This window comes from Pan paniscus, chromosome 2 (genome assembly GCF_029289425.2).
Source record: "Pan paniscus chromosome 2, NHGRI_mPanPan1-v2.0_pri, whole genome shotgun sequence".
Taxonomy (NCBI): domain Eukaryota; kingdom Metazoa; phylum Chordata; class Mammalia; order Primates; family Hominidae; genus Pan; species Pan paniscus.
In genome coordinates, this window is record NC_085926.1 from 4,680,081 (window position 1) to 4,694,943 (window position 14,863).

Below are 14,863 nucleotides of genomic sequence, written 5' to 3' on the forward strand. Positions count from 1 at the left end.
AAATTAAAGCAAGTTTCAAGGGCCACTTGAATTTTGAGCAAGCAGTCTATCTTGGCCAGGGAAGCATCTTTGAACAGAAACAAACACGTATTTGTAAGAGATTTCCTTGAGTTCACAAATATTTCTATGGAATGTGATATCTGATCCCAAAAGAGAGAAACCAGAGATGTATTCATGAGTTCCATGCATATGATGGATTTTCTTAGGTATTTATTCCTGACCTTCTTATGCTACTGATTGACTTTAAGTATTTTTACCACAAATAAAGGAAATGAAACAGGGTAACATTGTTCCAGATATCCAGGTAGGCTTTATCTGTGTTTATTTAGCAGCACAGATCACTGGGGGCACAGTTAAGTCCTCTTGAATTAGGAATACATTTAGAGCTGAAAACCAGCTTCGGACCTTTTTGAAAAATAAATCACTAGATTAAAATGTATACTGTGCACTTAATAAAATATCCACATGTAAATACAGGCCATTTTGCTTAATTACGTTTGTGTGGCAGACTTAGAAAAATAAAGGATGTGAAGGAGTTTGCAGCTGTTGCCCTAGGATAGAAAGTTGTAGAAAGACCCTCCCTTATACTGTAATTTCTCTTAGGAGCAGTAGTTCTCATCAGGAAACATTGCTGCTTTCTTTATTCTACGCTTAACCATATTGTCATTTATCCTTCCTATTGACGTCTCTTTTCTCTCCTTATAAAGGAGTATATAGCCAAGCAGTTTGGCTTCATGCAGAAGCAGATTGGCTATGATGTGTTGGCTGAAGACACTATCACTGCCCTGCTCCACAATAATCGGAAACTGCTGGAAAAACACATTACCGCGGCAGAGATTGACACATTTGTCAGCCTGGTGCGAAAGAACAGGGAGCCCAGGTGAGGCGGGGGTGGGGTCAATGCAGGATGGTGTCTGTGCCTGTAAGATGCAGGGACTTAGCTGGTGCTTTTTACTACGTTTCCTTGTGCTGCTAGTGACAAGTTTTGATTAGTTAGGTCTGGAGAGGCTTTTTGATGAGTAGTGGCAAGAACTTGGTGTTGAAATGAGACCTGGGGGTGCATTCCTAGCTCCAGTGTGTCCCACCTGGGTGAGCTTGGGTTTTTTCCTGAACTTTAATTTCCTCATCTGCTAAATGGGTAGTTATGAAAATTAAATGAGAATAAACGCAGGTGACGTGCATGGCACTTAGTGGATGCAGAGGAAATGACAATTGTTGGCCACTCATTCACTTTTTAAAAAATGTTCTTAATTTTAATTTTTAATTTTTGTGGGTACGTAGTAGGTGTATATATTTATGGGGTACATGAGATGTTTTGATATAGGCATGCAATGTGTAATAATCACATTGCAGAGAATGGGGTATCCATCCCCTCAAACATTTATTTTTTGTGTTACAAAGAATTCAGTTCTATTCTCTTAGTTATTTTAAAATGTACAATTAAATTATTGACTGTAATTACCCCATTTACCTACAAACAGTAGGTCTTATTCATTCTGTAATTACCCAATTTACCTACAAACAGTAGGTCTTATTCGTTCTTTCTAACTGTTTTTTTTTTTTTTTTTACCTGTTAACCATCCCCACCTCCCCCCTGCCCTCCCACTATCTTTCCCAGCCTCTGGTAACCATCCTTCTACTCTGTGTCCATGAGTTCAATTGTTTTGATTTTTAGATCCCACGAATAAGTGAGAAGATGCGATGTTTGTCTTTCTGTGCTTGGCTTATTTCACTTAGCATTATGACCTCCTCCAGTTCCATCCATGTTGTTGCAAATGACTGGATCTCACTCTTTTCATTCCCTTTTTCTTTTTTTTTTTAAGATGGAGTCTCACTCTGTCACCCAGGCTGGAGGGCAGTGGCGAGATCTCAGCTCACTGCAACCTCCGCCTCCCGGGTTCAAGCAATTGTTCTGCCTCAGGCTCCCCAGTAGCTGCGACTACAGGCACGTGCCACCACACCCAGCTAATTTTTGTGTTTTTAGTAGAGACGGGGTTTCACCATATTGGCCAGGCTGGTCTTGAACTCCTGACCTCGTGATCTGTCCGCCTTTGCCTCCCAAAGTGCTGGGATTACAGGCGTGAGCCACCGCTCTCGGCCTCATTCACTTTTTAGCACCTCTTGCTTATCAGTTAAACACTCCCCTCCCTCAGTATAATCAGTAAGAGTCTTGCAAGTTCAGTTGTTGGTTGAGCGTTTTTATTATAGATTAGTGAATTCTATTGATTGTATCTCATTCACACAGATCTGCTTCTCTTTCGTACACCCTCTCCCCATTTCTTTCCCCTTCTCTTATCCTTCTAATTAAGACCCACATTTTCAGTTGAAGCGGGAAGCAATTTACAATGTGGGTGTCACAAATGATTACAATGGAGCGCGGACACAGTTGCTGTAAAAACACCTACTACCACCCTTGAAAATAACCCGCATTTTCTGGAGCCTGCTCAAGGGCCCAGGTAGTGAGCAATGGAAGCACTTCCGTTAATTATCTCATTTAATCCTCAGGACAGCCCTCAGAAGTGACACATTATCCTTTTCTGCAGACAAGCATCAACTAAAGCACAGTGAAATTAGTAATTTCCCCATATGAACGCTCCATAGCAGAACTCCGCTAATAAGATCCTAACTGGGCTTCCAACACACGTAGCCAAACATCAGGGCATTGCCTCTCACCACTGTGGTTCCCCTGTGTCTCCACCACACCTTCCTTATGTGAGCTGCTTTCTTGTCTTGTTCCTTCTTGTCATCTTTGCCTCATCACCTCTTCCTTGACCACAGCCACTACTGTCTTTCCTTCTTGTTTCCTCTTCCTTCTTTCTGGCATGTGGCTTTCTGGTGATGCCATAAACATTGGCATCAAGACCTAGAATGCTGCTGACATGTCTTGGTAAAGGTATGTTGGACCTGTGCACTTAAGGAAGAATTGGGGTCCAGGAGCCTAACCTCTGCTCTATCTACAGAAAATGTTTTGTTTCTGTTTCTGTTTCTGTTTAGATTCTTAGATTACCTGTCCGACCTCTGTGTCTCCATGAACAAATCAATTCCAGTGACCCAGGAGCTGATATGTAAAGCTGTGCTGAACCCCACCAACGCTGACATCTTGATTGAGACCAAGTGAGTGGGGAGCCAGGGTTTAGGTGGAAAACATGGGGTTCATTCAGTGTTGGTGCTCATGAGGAATAAAACCTAGCCCTATCATTTTTTGAGTTGATCTAAAGTCAGTGTGGCTGGCATTTGATCTTCTTATTGGAAAAGTCTTGATTAGGAGAATTCCCGAATTTGATTTTGGTGTCGCCTCCTCTGCATAGTGGTGTCACTTATTTTGCATACAAGTTTAAAAGTCATGTAAACTCACCGGGGAGCATTTTATACAGCTACATTTTAAGAGTTTAAAACTCTTTGTAAGTGTGACCATCAATTTAAAATTTCAAATGACATAATGAATATTCAGTGTTAAGATTAAGTCAGTGTTGGGAGGAGTTTTAAATTATTACTGTTCAGAACATGTTTATTGGTCTGCAGAATTTTTGTTACCAGTAGTAATTCATTTTTGGCAAAGGAGCAGTTTTCCTGAGAAGTACAGCGCCGGTAATATGGACAGCATTAAAAAAAATACTAAATTACGTCCTGAGCTAGTGATACTTCATTGACTCACATGTGTAAGTCAGTTTTGGGCTTGGGCTAATGCAGGGTTTTTCAGTTTAGGTATTTTCACATTTCGGGCTTGGTAATTCTTTGTTGTGGGGCTGTCCTAGGCACTGTAAAATGTTCAGCAGCATCCCTGGCCCCTACCCACATAGATGCCAGTAGCACCTCTCCATTTCGGTTGTGACAACCAAAAACCTGTCCAGAGACATTGCCTAGTGTCCACTGGGGGCAGCAGCACCATAGTCGAGAACCACTGGGTTACAGTATATGAAGATGTTAATGTCAGGCTCTCTGCGGCTCTGCCCTTGGGGGAAATACAAAACAAAGAGTGTCTTTCCACGTGTCTTTATGCTGAAAGTCAAGCTAGATCTCAAAGTATTTTTAAAAATAGTAACTTTTCCCTCCTCCTCTTGTTTTCTAGGTTGGTTCTTTCTCGTTTTGAATTTGAAGGTGTTTCCTCCACTGGAGAGAATGCCCTGGAGGCAGGAGAAGACGAGGAAGAAGTGTGGCTGTTTTGGAGGGACAGCAACAAGGAGATTCGCAGCAAGAGCGTGAGGGAATTGGCTCAGGATGCTAAAGAAGGGCAGAAGGAGGACCGAGACGTTCTCAGCTACTACAGGTGCGTGGGACACTTGTGGGGCTCAGATTGGGGTGCCCCAAAACAGTGGCACTTAGGAATTTGTTGCTCGTTTGTTGATTACTTCAAGGAATCACAAGGTGTCATCCTGTAAGATTGTCTAGAAAAAAACCAGATGTGTGTTTTAGGAATTTAGAGTGTAAGATTTCAGTTAATTGACATCTGGATGTGGCTGGTTCCCAAAAAGGATGAGTGCTTGCATCAGTCCCTGGTGATAGTTTATCCTTAAGCAGCATGGCCCATAGATATGGTGGTAGGTACGTAAGAGGCAGGCTGTGGGGTCAAATCCCGACCTCTCCGCTTACCAGTTTTTTGACATTGGCCAAGTTTGATTTTATGCTCTAATTTCTTTATCTGCAAAATAAAGGTGATAGTGCCAATCTCACCAAATGTTTATAGACAGTGCCAGAAGATGTGTGTGTGTGTATACACATATATCTACACATTCATCCATGTATCTTTCTATAACTACACAAATATATAATAAAAATCATGTACTTACACTAATACTTCCAATTCCATTCCAACACCATGGGATTTATTCTAGCCTTCATCTTTTCCATTTCATCACTCCCTCCAGCTGCCACGATTCCCTGTATGTTTACCCGTCTGCCCGTTTCCCTGTGTGTACCTGTCTCACCTCTGCCGCCCACCTCCTCGGTCCCCAGTGTCTCCTTGGCTCCAGCTGTAAGACCTGCCAGTCCTGCCACCTGAAGGGAAGGGAAGGGGAAGAAAGAAAGGAAGTGAACCAATTAATACTTTTAAAAGAAAAGGAAAGGGAAGATAAAGCAAGGCTTTTATTATTTTTTAATAAAATAAATAAAACTGCAGATAAAATGCCTTTTCTTGCCTCCTGTATTCTGTTCTTTCATTCACCTGTGATGTATGCATCCTATCCACATTCTCTGTGTGCTGCATTTGTATGCATCTGTAAATCATGTGTAGTATTTTATCTCTACTTAAAATTTTATATAAATGGGACTGTACTCCAAATACCATTCTAAAACTTGCCTTATTTATTCAATACGGGTACTGAAGCCGTATTGAATATATCTGCGTTATAGAGATTAATCCATTTCTGTAATTTGGACTCTTGGATGATATTCTGTTTTATTGATTTATCACATTTTCATCGCTGTTTGATATTTGATCACATGCTGTAGTTCTTCATGTCAGGAAACATCTTCATTCAAATTTTTCTGAGTATATGTATGAATTTCCATTCCACACTGGGAGGTGGGCTTGGAGGATATTCATATTTTAAGCTTTACTAAGCAATTCTAAATTGGATGTTTCAGTGTACACACCCACCACTTGTAGACGACAAGCTTTGTTTCTTCATGTCTTTGTTAACCTTGAATATCATGATGCTTTTTAATTTTTGGTAATTTTATAAGTGTGAAATAGACTCATGTCTACACTTGCATTTCCCCGACATCTAATGAGGCTGAGAATGTCTTCAAATCATGATTATTAGAAATACATAGAGTTTTTAATTCAGAAGGCAGTATTTTGAAAGCCTGTGGCTTTCTCGTTATTTCACATTTCAAGTGTGTTTACTCTTTCAGTGTTTGATGAATCTTCTCCCAAGTGAATGAGAAAGAGTGCCTTAATTGGTCAGGTTCCAGTTAACAACATTCACTTGCAATTGGATGAAGATGAAAAGTGAGGAGTCTCCTACTTTTGTAAATGAAATGTTTTTTTACATGTGTAGGAATTAGAGTGACTTACATGATATAAGATCTTTAAAATGTTATAAAATTTCTAATTAGGCTGAATATGTGTGATATCTTGAACATTTCCTACATGGTCTTTACTGTATAAAACACAGCTGAAGGGATAGAAATAGACAACCATCTTAGGCCTTAGCATTCCCCCCATTTATTTTAAAAAGTAAACATTAAGGACCTAGTGGAATTATGTCGTCACATAATTGCTCCAACACAGCTGGATAGACATGTGTTCCTGTTGGCTGTCAACCCACACTCTACTGCACAGCTTGAATAGTTCTTTTATCTGCTTGGTACCAAAGCCAAAATCCTGGTATACAAGAGCAATTTAGGGGTGTTGATGTATGAGTTTAGTTGGCCAAATGTCACTCCCATGACAGTCAGGGCTGCCCAGACGACCCTTCATTCATCCTGAATGATTTCTGGAGCGTGAGCTGTGTGCCCTTGTTCCTTGCTCTAGATATCAGCTGAACCTCTTTGCGAGGATGTGTCTGGACCGCCAATACCTGGCCATCAACGAAATCTCAGGCCAGCTGGATGTCGATCTCATTCTCCGCTGCATGTCTGACGAGAACCTGCCCTATGACCTCAGGGCGTCCTTCTGCCGCCTCATGCTTCACATGCATGTGGACCGAGATCCCCAGGAACAAGTCACCCCCGTGAAATATGCCCGCCTCTGGTCGGAGATTCCCTCGGAGATCGCCATTGACGAGTGAGCCTGGCACCTGAAAACCTCACTTTACATTATTCTGTGCGGCAGTAGATAGCCCCATGTGGTCTCATTAAATCTTAGAAGAAAGATGAAGTGTTGTTTTTTTCTTTAAGCTTAAAATAAAATTAAGTGGATGGCAAATATTTTTTTCCTCAAGAATGTGAAAGATGGCATGATTATGTTTTTGGGTTTTTTTTGTTTGTTTGTTTTTTTGAGATGGAGTCTCACTCTGTTTCCCAGGCTGAACCGCAGTGGCGCAATCTCGGCTCACTACAAGCTCTGCCTCCCGGGTTCGTGCCATTCTCCTGCCTCAGCCTCCCAAGTAGCTGGGACTACAGACGCCCACCACCACGCCCGGCTAATTCTTTGTATTTTTAGTAGAGACGGGGTTTCACCGTGTTAGCCAGGATGGTCTCGATCTCCTGACCTTGTGATCCGCCCGCCTCGGCCTCCCAAAGTGCTGGGATTACAGGCGTGAGCCACCGCGCCTGGCCCCGATTGTATTTTTTATATCTCATTTATCTCCTCTTTCATTCTGCAAATATTTAAGTGTGTACTATGTGCCAAGCTCAAGAAATATATCAGTGAACAAACTAGAAAGCAATCTCTATGCTAGTTGGTGGAAGACAGACAATAGGCAAGATAAACGACTCAAATATATAGTTGGTGATATATGCTAAGGAGGGAAAAAATAAAGTAGGGTCAAGGGATACCAAGGGTTAGGGGATGTTGACTTTTGAAGCTGAGTGACCCAGGAAGACCTCTCTGGGAATAACTTGAAATTTTGTTTCCTTTCTTTCTCCTTTCTTTTCAGCTATGATAGTAGTGGAGCTTCCAAAGATGAAATTAAGGAGAGATTTGCTCAGACCATGGAGTTTGTGGAGGAGTATTTAAGAGATGTGGTTTGTCAGAGGTTCCCTTTCTCTGATAAGGAGAAGAATAAGCTTACGTTTGAGGTAACTGATGATGAAATCTTCTATGTGTATTATCTGCCTCTCAGTGGTCATTTTTCTATGGGGCAAATAGAAAATATGTGAGTAGGTTGTGATTTTGGTCATGATGCTCTGGTTTTGTAATGGAAAGGAATTCAGCTTGGTTTTGTTCCAGAATAAAATAAAACGGATACCAGTCACATGGCTTAATAGTAGTTATGGGCTTAAAAGAAATATACAAGGTGACTTGAACCACATAAAATGATAGAACATCACTTTGTGTTAAAACTGACAAGAGAGAAACACTGTGCTTGCAATCTGCCATAGATTAATCATTTGCAGAACATAAATCCTTGTTACTTCTGAGTTAACAACGTTTCTGAGACTGCTTTTGCCTTTTAAGAGCTGTATTGCTGAGGATTGCAGAGTGTTATTATCTGTGTCCTTGTTGGGAATAACTCTGCTTGCCTGGTGTTAATATTATCCTTGGGAAGCTGTGTAGAGCAAATGATGAGGTCTTTTTTTTTTTTTTAATTAGTCATCAGAGCAGATCAGTAGCTTTCCATTTCTTATTTTTCCTCCTTATGAAACAAAATGAAAATTTATCAGAAAGTGCAAGGAAAATACATGCCTTCTCTTACCATAAGGAAGGTCCAAGTCTGTCATTTCTAAACTGGTCAACATCAAATGGAATTGAAGGGGATGCAGTTTATGTAATACCGTCTTCTTCTTTTATTTTAATACAATAGGTTGTAAATTTAGCTAGGAATCTCATATACTTTGGTTTCTACAACTTCTCTGACCTTCTACGATTAACTAAGATCCTTCTGGCCATATTGGACTGTGTACATGTGACAACAATCTTCCCCATTAGCAAGATGGCGAAAGGAGAAGAGAATAAAGGTAACAATGATGTGGAGAAGCTGAAGAGTGAGTATCTGAGGGTGCCCATACATCTGAGAGATGCCCTCCAGCCTTTCCTGTTATGCTCATGTCATACCCTATATGTGATGCCACATCCTTTCTTTGTTCATTCCTTCCCAACTTTTCATCGTGAACATTTTCAAATACTGTGTAAAAAAAAGCGGAAAGAACAGTACGATGGAGTCCCACGTACCCATGACTTTGAGTCAACAGTTATTCACGTTTTGCTGAATTTTATTTTGTATTTATGTGTATTTATGTGTATTTTATTTTGTATTTATGTATTTATGTATGAGTCGTGTGTATATTTTGTTGAACAATTTGAAAGTTACTTAACACTTTGAATGTTTATATAACAAATACATGTCCTATCATTGTTCTTGACATTCGTGAGACCCTTGATAATAATATTTGTTTAGGATGTAAGAAAATCCAGGCTTCTATCTTGGTAGCTATTTCCACTTTGTGAGAAGGACAGTCTGCCTTTGCATGTTTGTTTCTTCCTCGTTTTAGGGTCAGAGTAGGCAGATATTGGTATCATGTATCAATTATTGTTAACTGGTCTTCTGAAGCGAGAACAGAAAGAAATACATTGACTTATCTCTATTTGCTAGGTCTTGTGCTGAGTCATGTTGCATTATACCATTTAGTTCTTTTGTTGAGCTCCTTTATTTCCATTTTGTAGATGAGGAGACTGAGGCTTAGAGGTAATATGATGCAGCTAAGGTCAGGCAGCCTCAGGATTTGTACCTTGTTAACTTTATGTACCTAGTTCTGTGCTCATAACAAGCACATAGTTGATGATCAGTAAAATTTGGGCAGGGCGTAGTGATTCATACCTTTAATACTAGCATTTTGGGAGGCTGCAGCAGGAGGATTGCTTGAGGCCAGGAGTTCGAGACCAGGCTGGGCAATATAGAGAGAACCTATCTCTACCAAAAAAAAAAAAAAAAAAAAATTAGCTGGGTGTGGTGATGCATGCCTATAGTCCTAGCTACTTGAGACATTGAGGCAGGAAGATTGCTTGAGCCCAGAAGTTTGAGGCCACAGGGAACCATCATTGTGTCACTGCACTCCAGCCTAGGTGATAGAGCAAGATCCTGTCTCTAAAGAAAATTAAAAAAAATAAAATTTGATGAGCAAGTTAGTGCACAGAAATGCCCCTCTGGGGATTTTGAAGCCCATGATCTTTCTGTTGCTCTCAGAAGCCCAGATTTTTGATGTGCATTTACCTTTCCGGGTTTCCAGGGTCCTGAGATTGTGTTGGAATAGGGATATGTTAAATAATTTGTCTCAAAGAGCCCCTGCCCCTTGACATATGCCTCCGAGCATTCTCTAGAGACATTGTGACCGTGGTCTCTCCTGGCCTTTCCTAGGCAGTAACGTGATGAGATCTATTCATGGCGTGGGGGAGCTGATGACCCAGGTGGTGCTCCGGGGAGGAGGCTTTTTGCCCATGACTCCCATGGCTGCTGCCCCTGAAGGCAATGTGAAGCAGGCAGAGCCTGAGAAGGAGGACATCATGGTCATGGACACCAAGCTGAAGATCATTGAGATACTCCAGGTATCCACTAGCTGGAGCTGGGGTAGGGAGGGTATGTCACAGGGGCGCCATTCAGATCCAGTCCCTCTGTTCTGATGGAGCCCAAGGCTTTCTGGGAATAAAATGGGGGCAAATCCTTAGCTCATCCCTCCATGTCATTTATGAGCTGGCTCCTCTTAATCCCTTTACTGCTTTCTCCTACCCTCTCAACATGGCCATGTCCCTCCAGCCATGTCAAGACTTGCCATTGTTATCTTAGCTTTCCATGATCATTGGCCTCCATGCCAACCCTCTGCCTAGAATTCACTTACCTCTGTGTCTCCATGTAGCTGCATCTCTGCTTATTGATCATAACTAGGTTCAGAGTTCCATCAACTTTGCAAAGCCTTCCTCCCTTCTTCCCTTTTTCATTCAGTCAACAAATATTTATTGAGACCAACTCTGTGCCAAGTCCCCTTAAGCACTGGGAGGGTCCAGCAGTGAAAAAAATGATGAAATTCCTGCTTCTCTAGAACTTATATTTTGACAGAGGGGCATGGGCATGTATTAAGAATAAGTGCTAAGAGATGTTAAAAAGTAAAGGAGGGTCAGGATGGTTTGGAGACACTGAGGACAGGGGGCTGGGGATATTGTGTTTGGTGAGGTTATCAGAGAAGGCCTCTCCAGTACAGTGACGTGATTACACACCTGAATGAAGTGAGGAGATAGCCACACAGATATCTTGGGAAAGGGTATCTGAGGCAGAGGGAACAGCAAACGCAAAGACCCCATGGTGAGGAGGGCACATTTGGGAACAGGTGGGGTTCAAGAGGGAATGGGAGAAGATCAAGTCGGGGAGTAAATATATATAGCTTCTTGGACAGATTGCCTGTAAGGATGCACAGAGAAGTGGGGACATGGGCAGAGAGCGATTGTTGGTGACAAGGTTTATTTTTGTTGTAATATTTTTTAAGTGGGTAGATTATAACAAGCTTGTATGGTGAATAGGAATGATCATGTGTACAGGGAGAACTTGTTGCTGTTTGGGGAGAGAATAATTGTAAGAGCAAAGTCCTTCTGTAGGCAAGCGGGGGTGGAATCTAGTATATAGGGAAGGCTTGGTCGTAGGCATGAAACCCTCCCAAGCCTCTCTACAGCGTTGAACCCCACCCGACAACCTGCGCTTCCCTCTTTCTGTGCCATGTAGGTAACTTTTATTCATCAACAAAATCATCTGCTCCTTAATGGAAAGAATTATGTTAGCACCTTCTTTTTTTTATCCCATGTTGCCTGATCTCAACCCCAAGAGATGTAGTAGAAATTTATAAATGTTTAAGATCTGGGGATTTTATTTTTTAGTCTGAAATCATCCTTTACCAATGCTTTGAAAGTTTTAATGGATTGTCTGAAAGTCATGTAATTAGGACAATAAAGACAGCTTAAGTAAAGGAGAAACCTTATTGAGTTTATGCCTGACCAACAGTAGAGAAAGATTCCTTTTTTAACACTTTATTTTTTAATAAATTTTATTTTTAATTTTATTTTCAATTTTTTTTGTCGAGACAAAATATACATATAAAATTTGCAGGCCATGGCCCATGTGTTCCAAAGTGGTGTCTTGGACGTTTATCAGAAACGACACAGTGCAAAACTTGGTCACATCTTGAGGTCCACTCACCGTGGTGACCTAAGAAGGATTGGTCGATTGAGTCATTCTTTCCACGGGTACTTATTGACTCCCTACCATGTGCACTGTGAGGAATGCAAAAAGGATTTGAACAGGGGCTCCATCCATAAGGGGTTTATAGTCTGATGGGAGAATAAGGTATGATGAAGCTGTGTGGATGTGGAAATAAAACCACCAGAAAGTTCTTCTGAGACTGGGGTCCGGGGGTGGGGGTCATGTGACTCCACATGGTAAAGATCAGAGAAGGGTTGATGGAGGAGATAGGGTTTCATCTGAGCCTTTCAGGTGCATGGGCTTTGTACATGGAGAAACAAGGGCCCGTTCTCAGGTAGATGGAGCAGCCTGAAGCCGAGTACCATGGGATGCAGGTCAGTGGGCATTTCTTGCTGAGCAGAGACATAGAGTGTGCTGAGGGGAAGTTGTCAGAAGTGAGGTTGGAAAGGAGGACCAAGCCACACTGCACGGAGCTTTGGGTGTGTAAAATGCTAAGGCTTATTCTCTGTTGAGCCTTTGAAAGTCTTCAAGCAGGAGGTTAACATAAGAACAAGTGGTTAGGAGGCTGATTTGGTGAATTTGGTTCTGTAAATGGAACAGGCAGGAGATAATGAGGCCTTGAGCAGGGAGAAACAGCAGTAGGGGAGAACTCTGTGAGAAGCGGTAAATGGAGAACCACCAGGACTTAGTCTCTGATTAGATGTGTGTCCAGGAAGGAGGCGCTGATGATCAGGCAACTGACTGAGGTTGAGGAAACCCAGACAGAAAGTAGATGAAGGCAAGACTGACAGTGTTAGTGTGTTAGGGCTCTCCAGAGAAACAGAACAAATAGGATACATACAGATAGACAAGAGGGGGTTTATTATGGGAACTGGCCTCACGCAGTTACGGAGGCCGAGAAGTCCCCCAGTCTGCCACAGCAAGCTGTGTCCCGGGAAAGCCAGTGGTGTGATTCAGCCTGAGTCCCAAGGCTGAGAACCAGGGGAGCTGAAGGTGTAACTCTCAGTCTGAGGCCAAAAGCCAGAGAACCTGGAGCTCTGACGGGCAGGAGAAGATGAGTGTCCCAGCTCCAGAACAGGTGGATTCGGTCTTCCTCCACCTGTTTGCTCTATCCAGGCCCTCCGTGGATTGGATGGTGCCCACTCACACTGGGTGAGAGCAGATCTTCTTTACTCAGCTCACTGATTCAAATGCCAGTCCATTCTGGAAACCCCCTCATAGATGTACCCGGAAATAAAGTTGTACAAGCTAATTAGGTGTCCTTGAACCCAGTCAAGTTGGCATATAAAATTAACCATCGCAGTTACTTTTGTGAAACACTGAGTTTGAGGCCCTGGGAAGATAGCAAATAGGATGTCCAACAGTCTGTAGGACACATACACTGAGAGCATGGAGGCAGGCCAGAGACCTTTCTCCCTCTGGAAGAGGTGATGGCCATTGGACTGGGAAAAGTTGCTGGGAGGCTAAGCAGAGACAAGGGAAGAATGGAAGGAAGAACATGAGTGAGATCCCTACATGATGTCAGCTGCTCAATCTTTCTTTTTGGTTCTAGCAGCAATCCTGGGAAAAGTGACCCTGTGTTGGAATAAAGGGTGAGGGAATACAGGAGGCAAAAGAAGAGGGTGTCCAAGGGTTTGTACCCAAACCAGGGAAAACAACCAGAAACAGGAAATAGGAACCAAGCTAATTTTCCGTAGTAAAAAACAAATTTTTTTTTGTGTTAATTCTCTTAAATCCAAAGCAGGCAACTTCACTCTTCTCAGTGTTAGGCCCAGAGTTGACATTCAATACTTACTGAAATGGAGTCTTGTTTTATAGACTCCATTTATGGAGCCAGGAGTGAGTGATTTAGTGTTCCAATTGTTAAATTAATTGCCAGGATGCTGAAGTTTACACTAGAGGCTAAGATGCTATGGGCAGACTTCATATGCCCCATGGAAGTCTGCTGTTGTTAAAATGACTGTTGAAATCTAAGCCAAATACTTGGCTCACTTAGTGCTTAAGGTAATTGATGCAGCTGATACCAGGCCCCACCAGTGTGTGGTGGCTTGGCAGAGTCAAGGTGGTATGTTAATGTAACCAATCTGTTTCCATTTCCACTTGAATCTTTAGTTTATTTTGAATGTGAGGTTGGATTATAGGATCTCCTGCCTCCTGTGTATATTTAAGCGAGAGTTTGATGAAAGCAATTCCCAGACTTCAGAAACATCCTCCGGAAACAGCAGCCAAGAAGGGCCAAGTAATGTACCAGGTTAGTGATTCAGAATGGAATTTCAGCCATAGAATGGGACCTGGCTCTAAGGAAAATGGGGAGAGCAAACAGTATCTTCTAGAAAAAGGGTGAAAATGGTTTTGAGGATTATTGCACCAGGGCATCATCCTGGCAGTTACTCTTTTTGAGCAAGTGAATAATGGATAGAGCCCAGATTCCTTCTGGGTTGGATCTTGTTTCCTTCCATCTGGGGGTGTCTTAGTGATGAGACAGTTAAGGTTTCCAGCATTGTGGTTACCCACCTCCCCTGCAAAAATACCAAAATAAAAACAGTAACAAAAAACTCTCCAGGAGACTTCTTGTCCACTACCAGCTTTTACTCATGTTGGAAGTTTTTCCCTGCCCAGGAACTAGTGGTGAAGGGAGAGGGTAGGAGTAGAAATAATCCCATCTACCAAGCCCAAGCTTCCATGAGTGAGATCATTGCTGTCCTTTACCAGGGGACCATGCAGTGAGGGAGGAAGGGGCAGGAATGTGGAATATGTGGTTAATGTCATCTGGGTTAGTCACTCTGCATAGCTTTGCAATATAATGTTCTGGGAGATTTGGGGTTAACTCAACAGCTTTACCCTGCAAAACTTATGGATGAGTTCACCAGCAGCATGTTTGCAGACCTTCCTGCATCTGAAGTGATATGTTCTAACTTTTCAGGTGCTCTTGACTTTGAACACATTGAAGAACAAGCAGAAGGCATCTTTGGAGGAAGGAAAGTATATTTTCAGTTACTGTTCTGTAGGTGGTTCTGCAGTTGGGAAGGCTGCTCTTCCAGAGCTCTCAGAGGCCTTCCCTTTATTATGTTAGTAAA

General features: G+C 42.2%; 1 protein-coding gene across 1 annotated transcript in view; it reads left to right on the forward strand.

Moving 5' to 3' along the window:
* ITPR1 (inositol 1,4,5-trisphosphate receptor type 1) overlaps positions 1–14,863 on the forward strand; it is a 354,118-nt gene that overhangs the window by 173,181 nt on the left and 166,074 nt on the right. Inside the window, exons 18-26 of the mRNA XM_055109477.2 lie at positions 708–880; positions 2,995–3,114; positions 4,070–4,267; positions 6,476–6,727; positions 7,542–7,683; positions 8,409–8,589; positions 9,960–10,147; positions 13,899–14,037; positions 14,710–14,768. Of these exons, the coding sequence (XP_054965452.1) occupies positions 708–880; positions 2,995–3,114; positions 4,070–4,267; positions 6,476–6,727; positions 7,542–7,683; positions 8,409–8,589; positions 9,960–10,147; positions 13,899–14,037; positions 14,710–14,768 (1,452 nt within the window). The remainder of the gene's footprint in view (positions 1–707; positions 881–2,994; positions 3,115–4,069; positions 4,268–6,475; positions 6,728–7,541; positions 7,684–8,408; positions 8,590–9,959; positions 10,148–13,898; positions 14,038–14,709; positions 14,769–14,863) is intronic.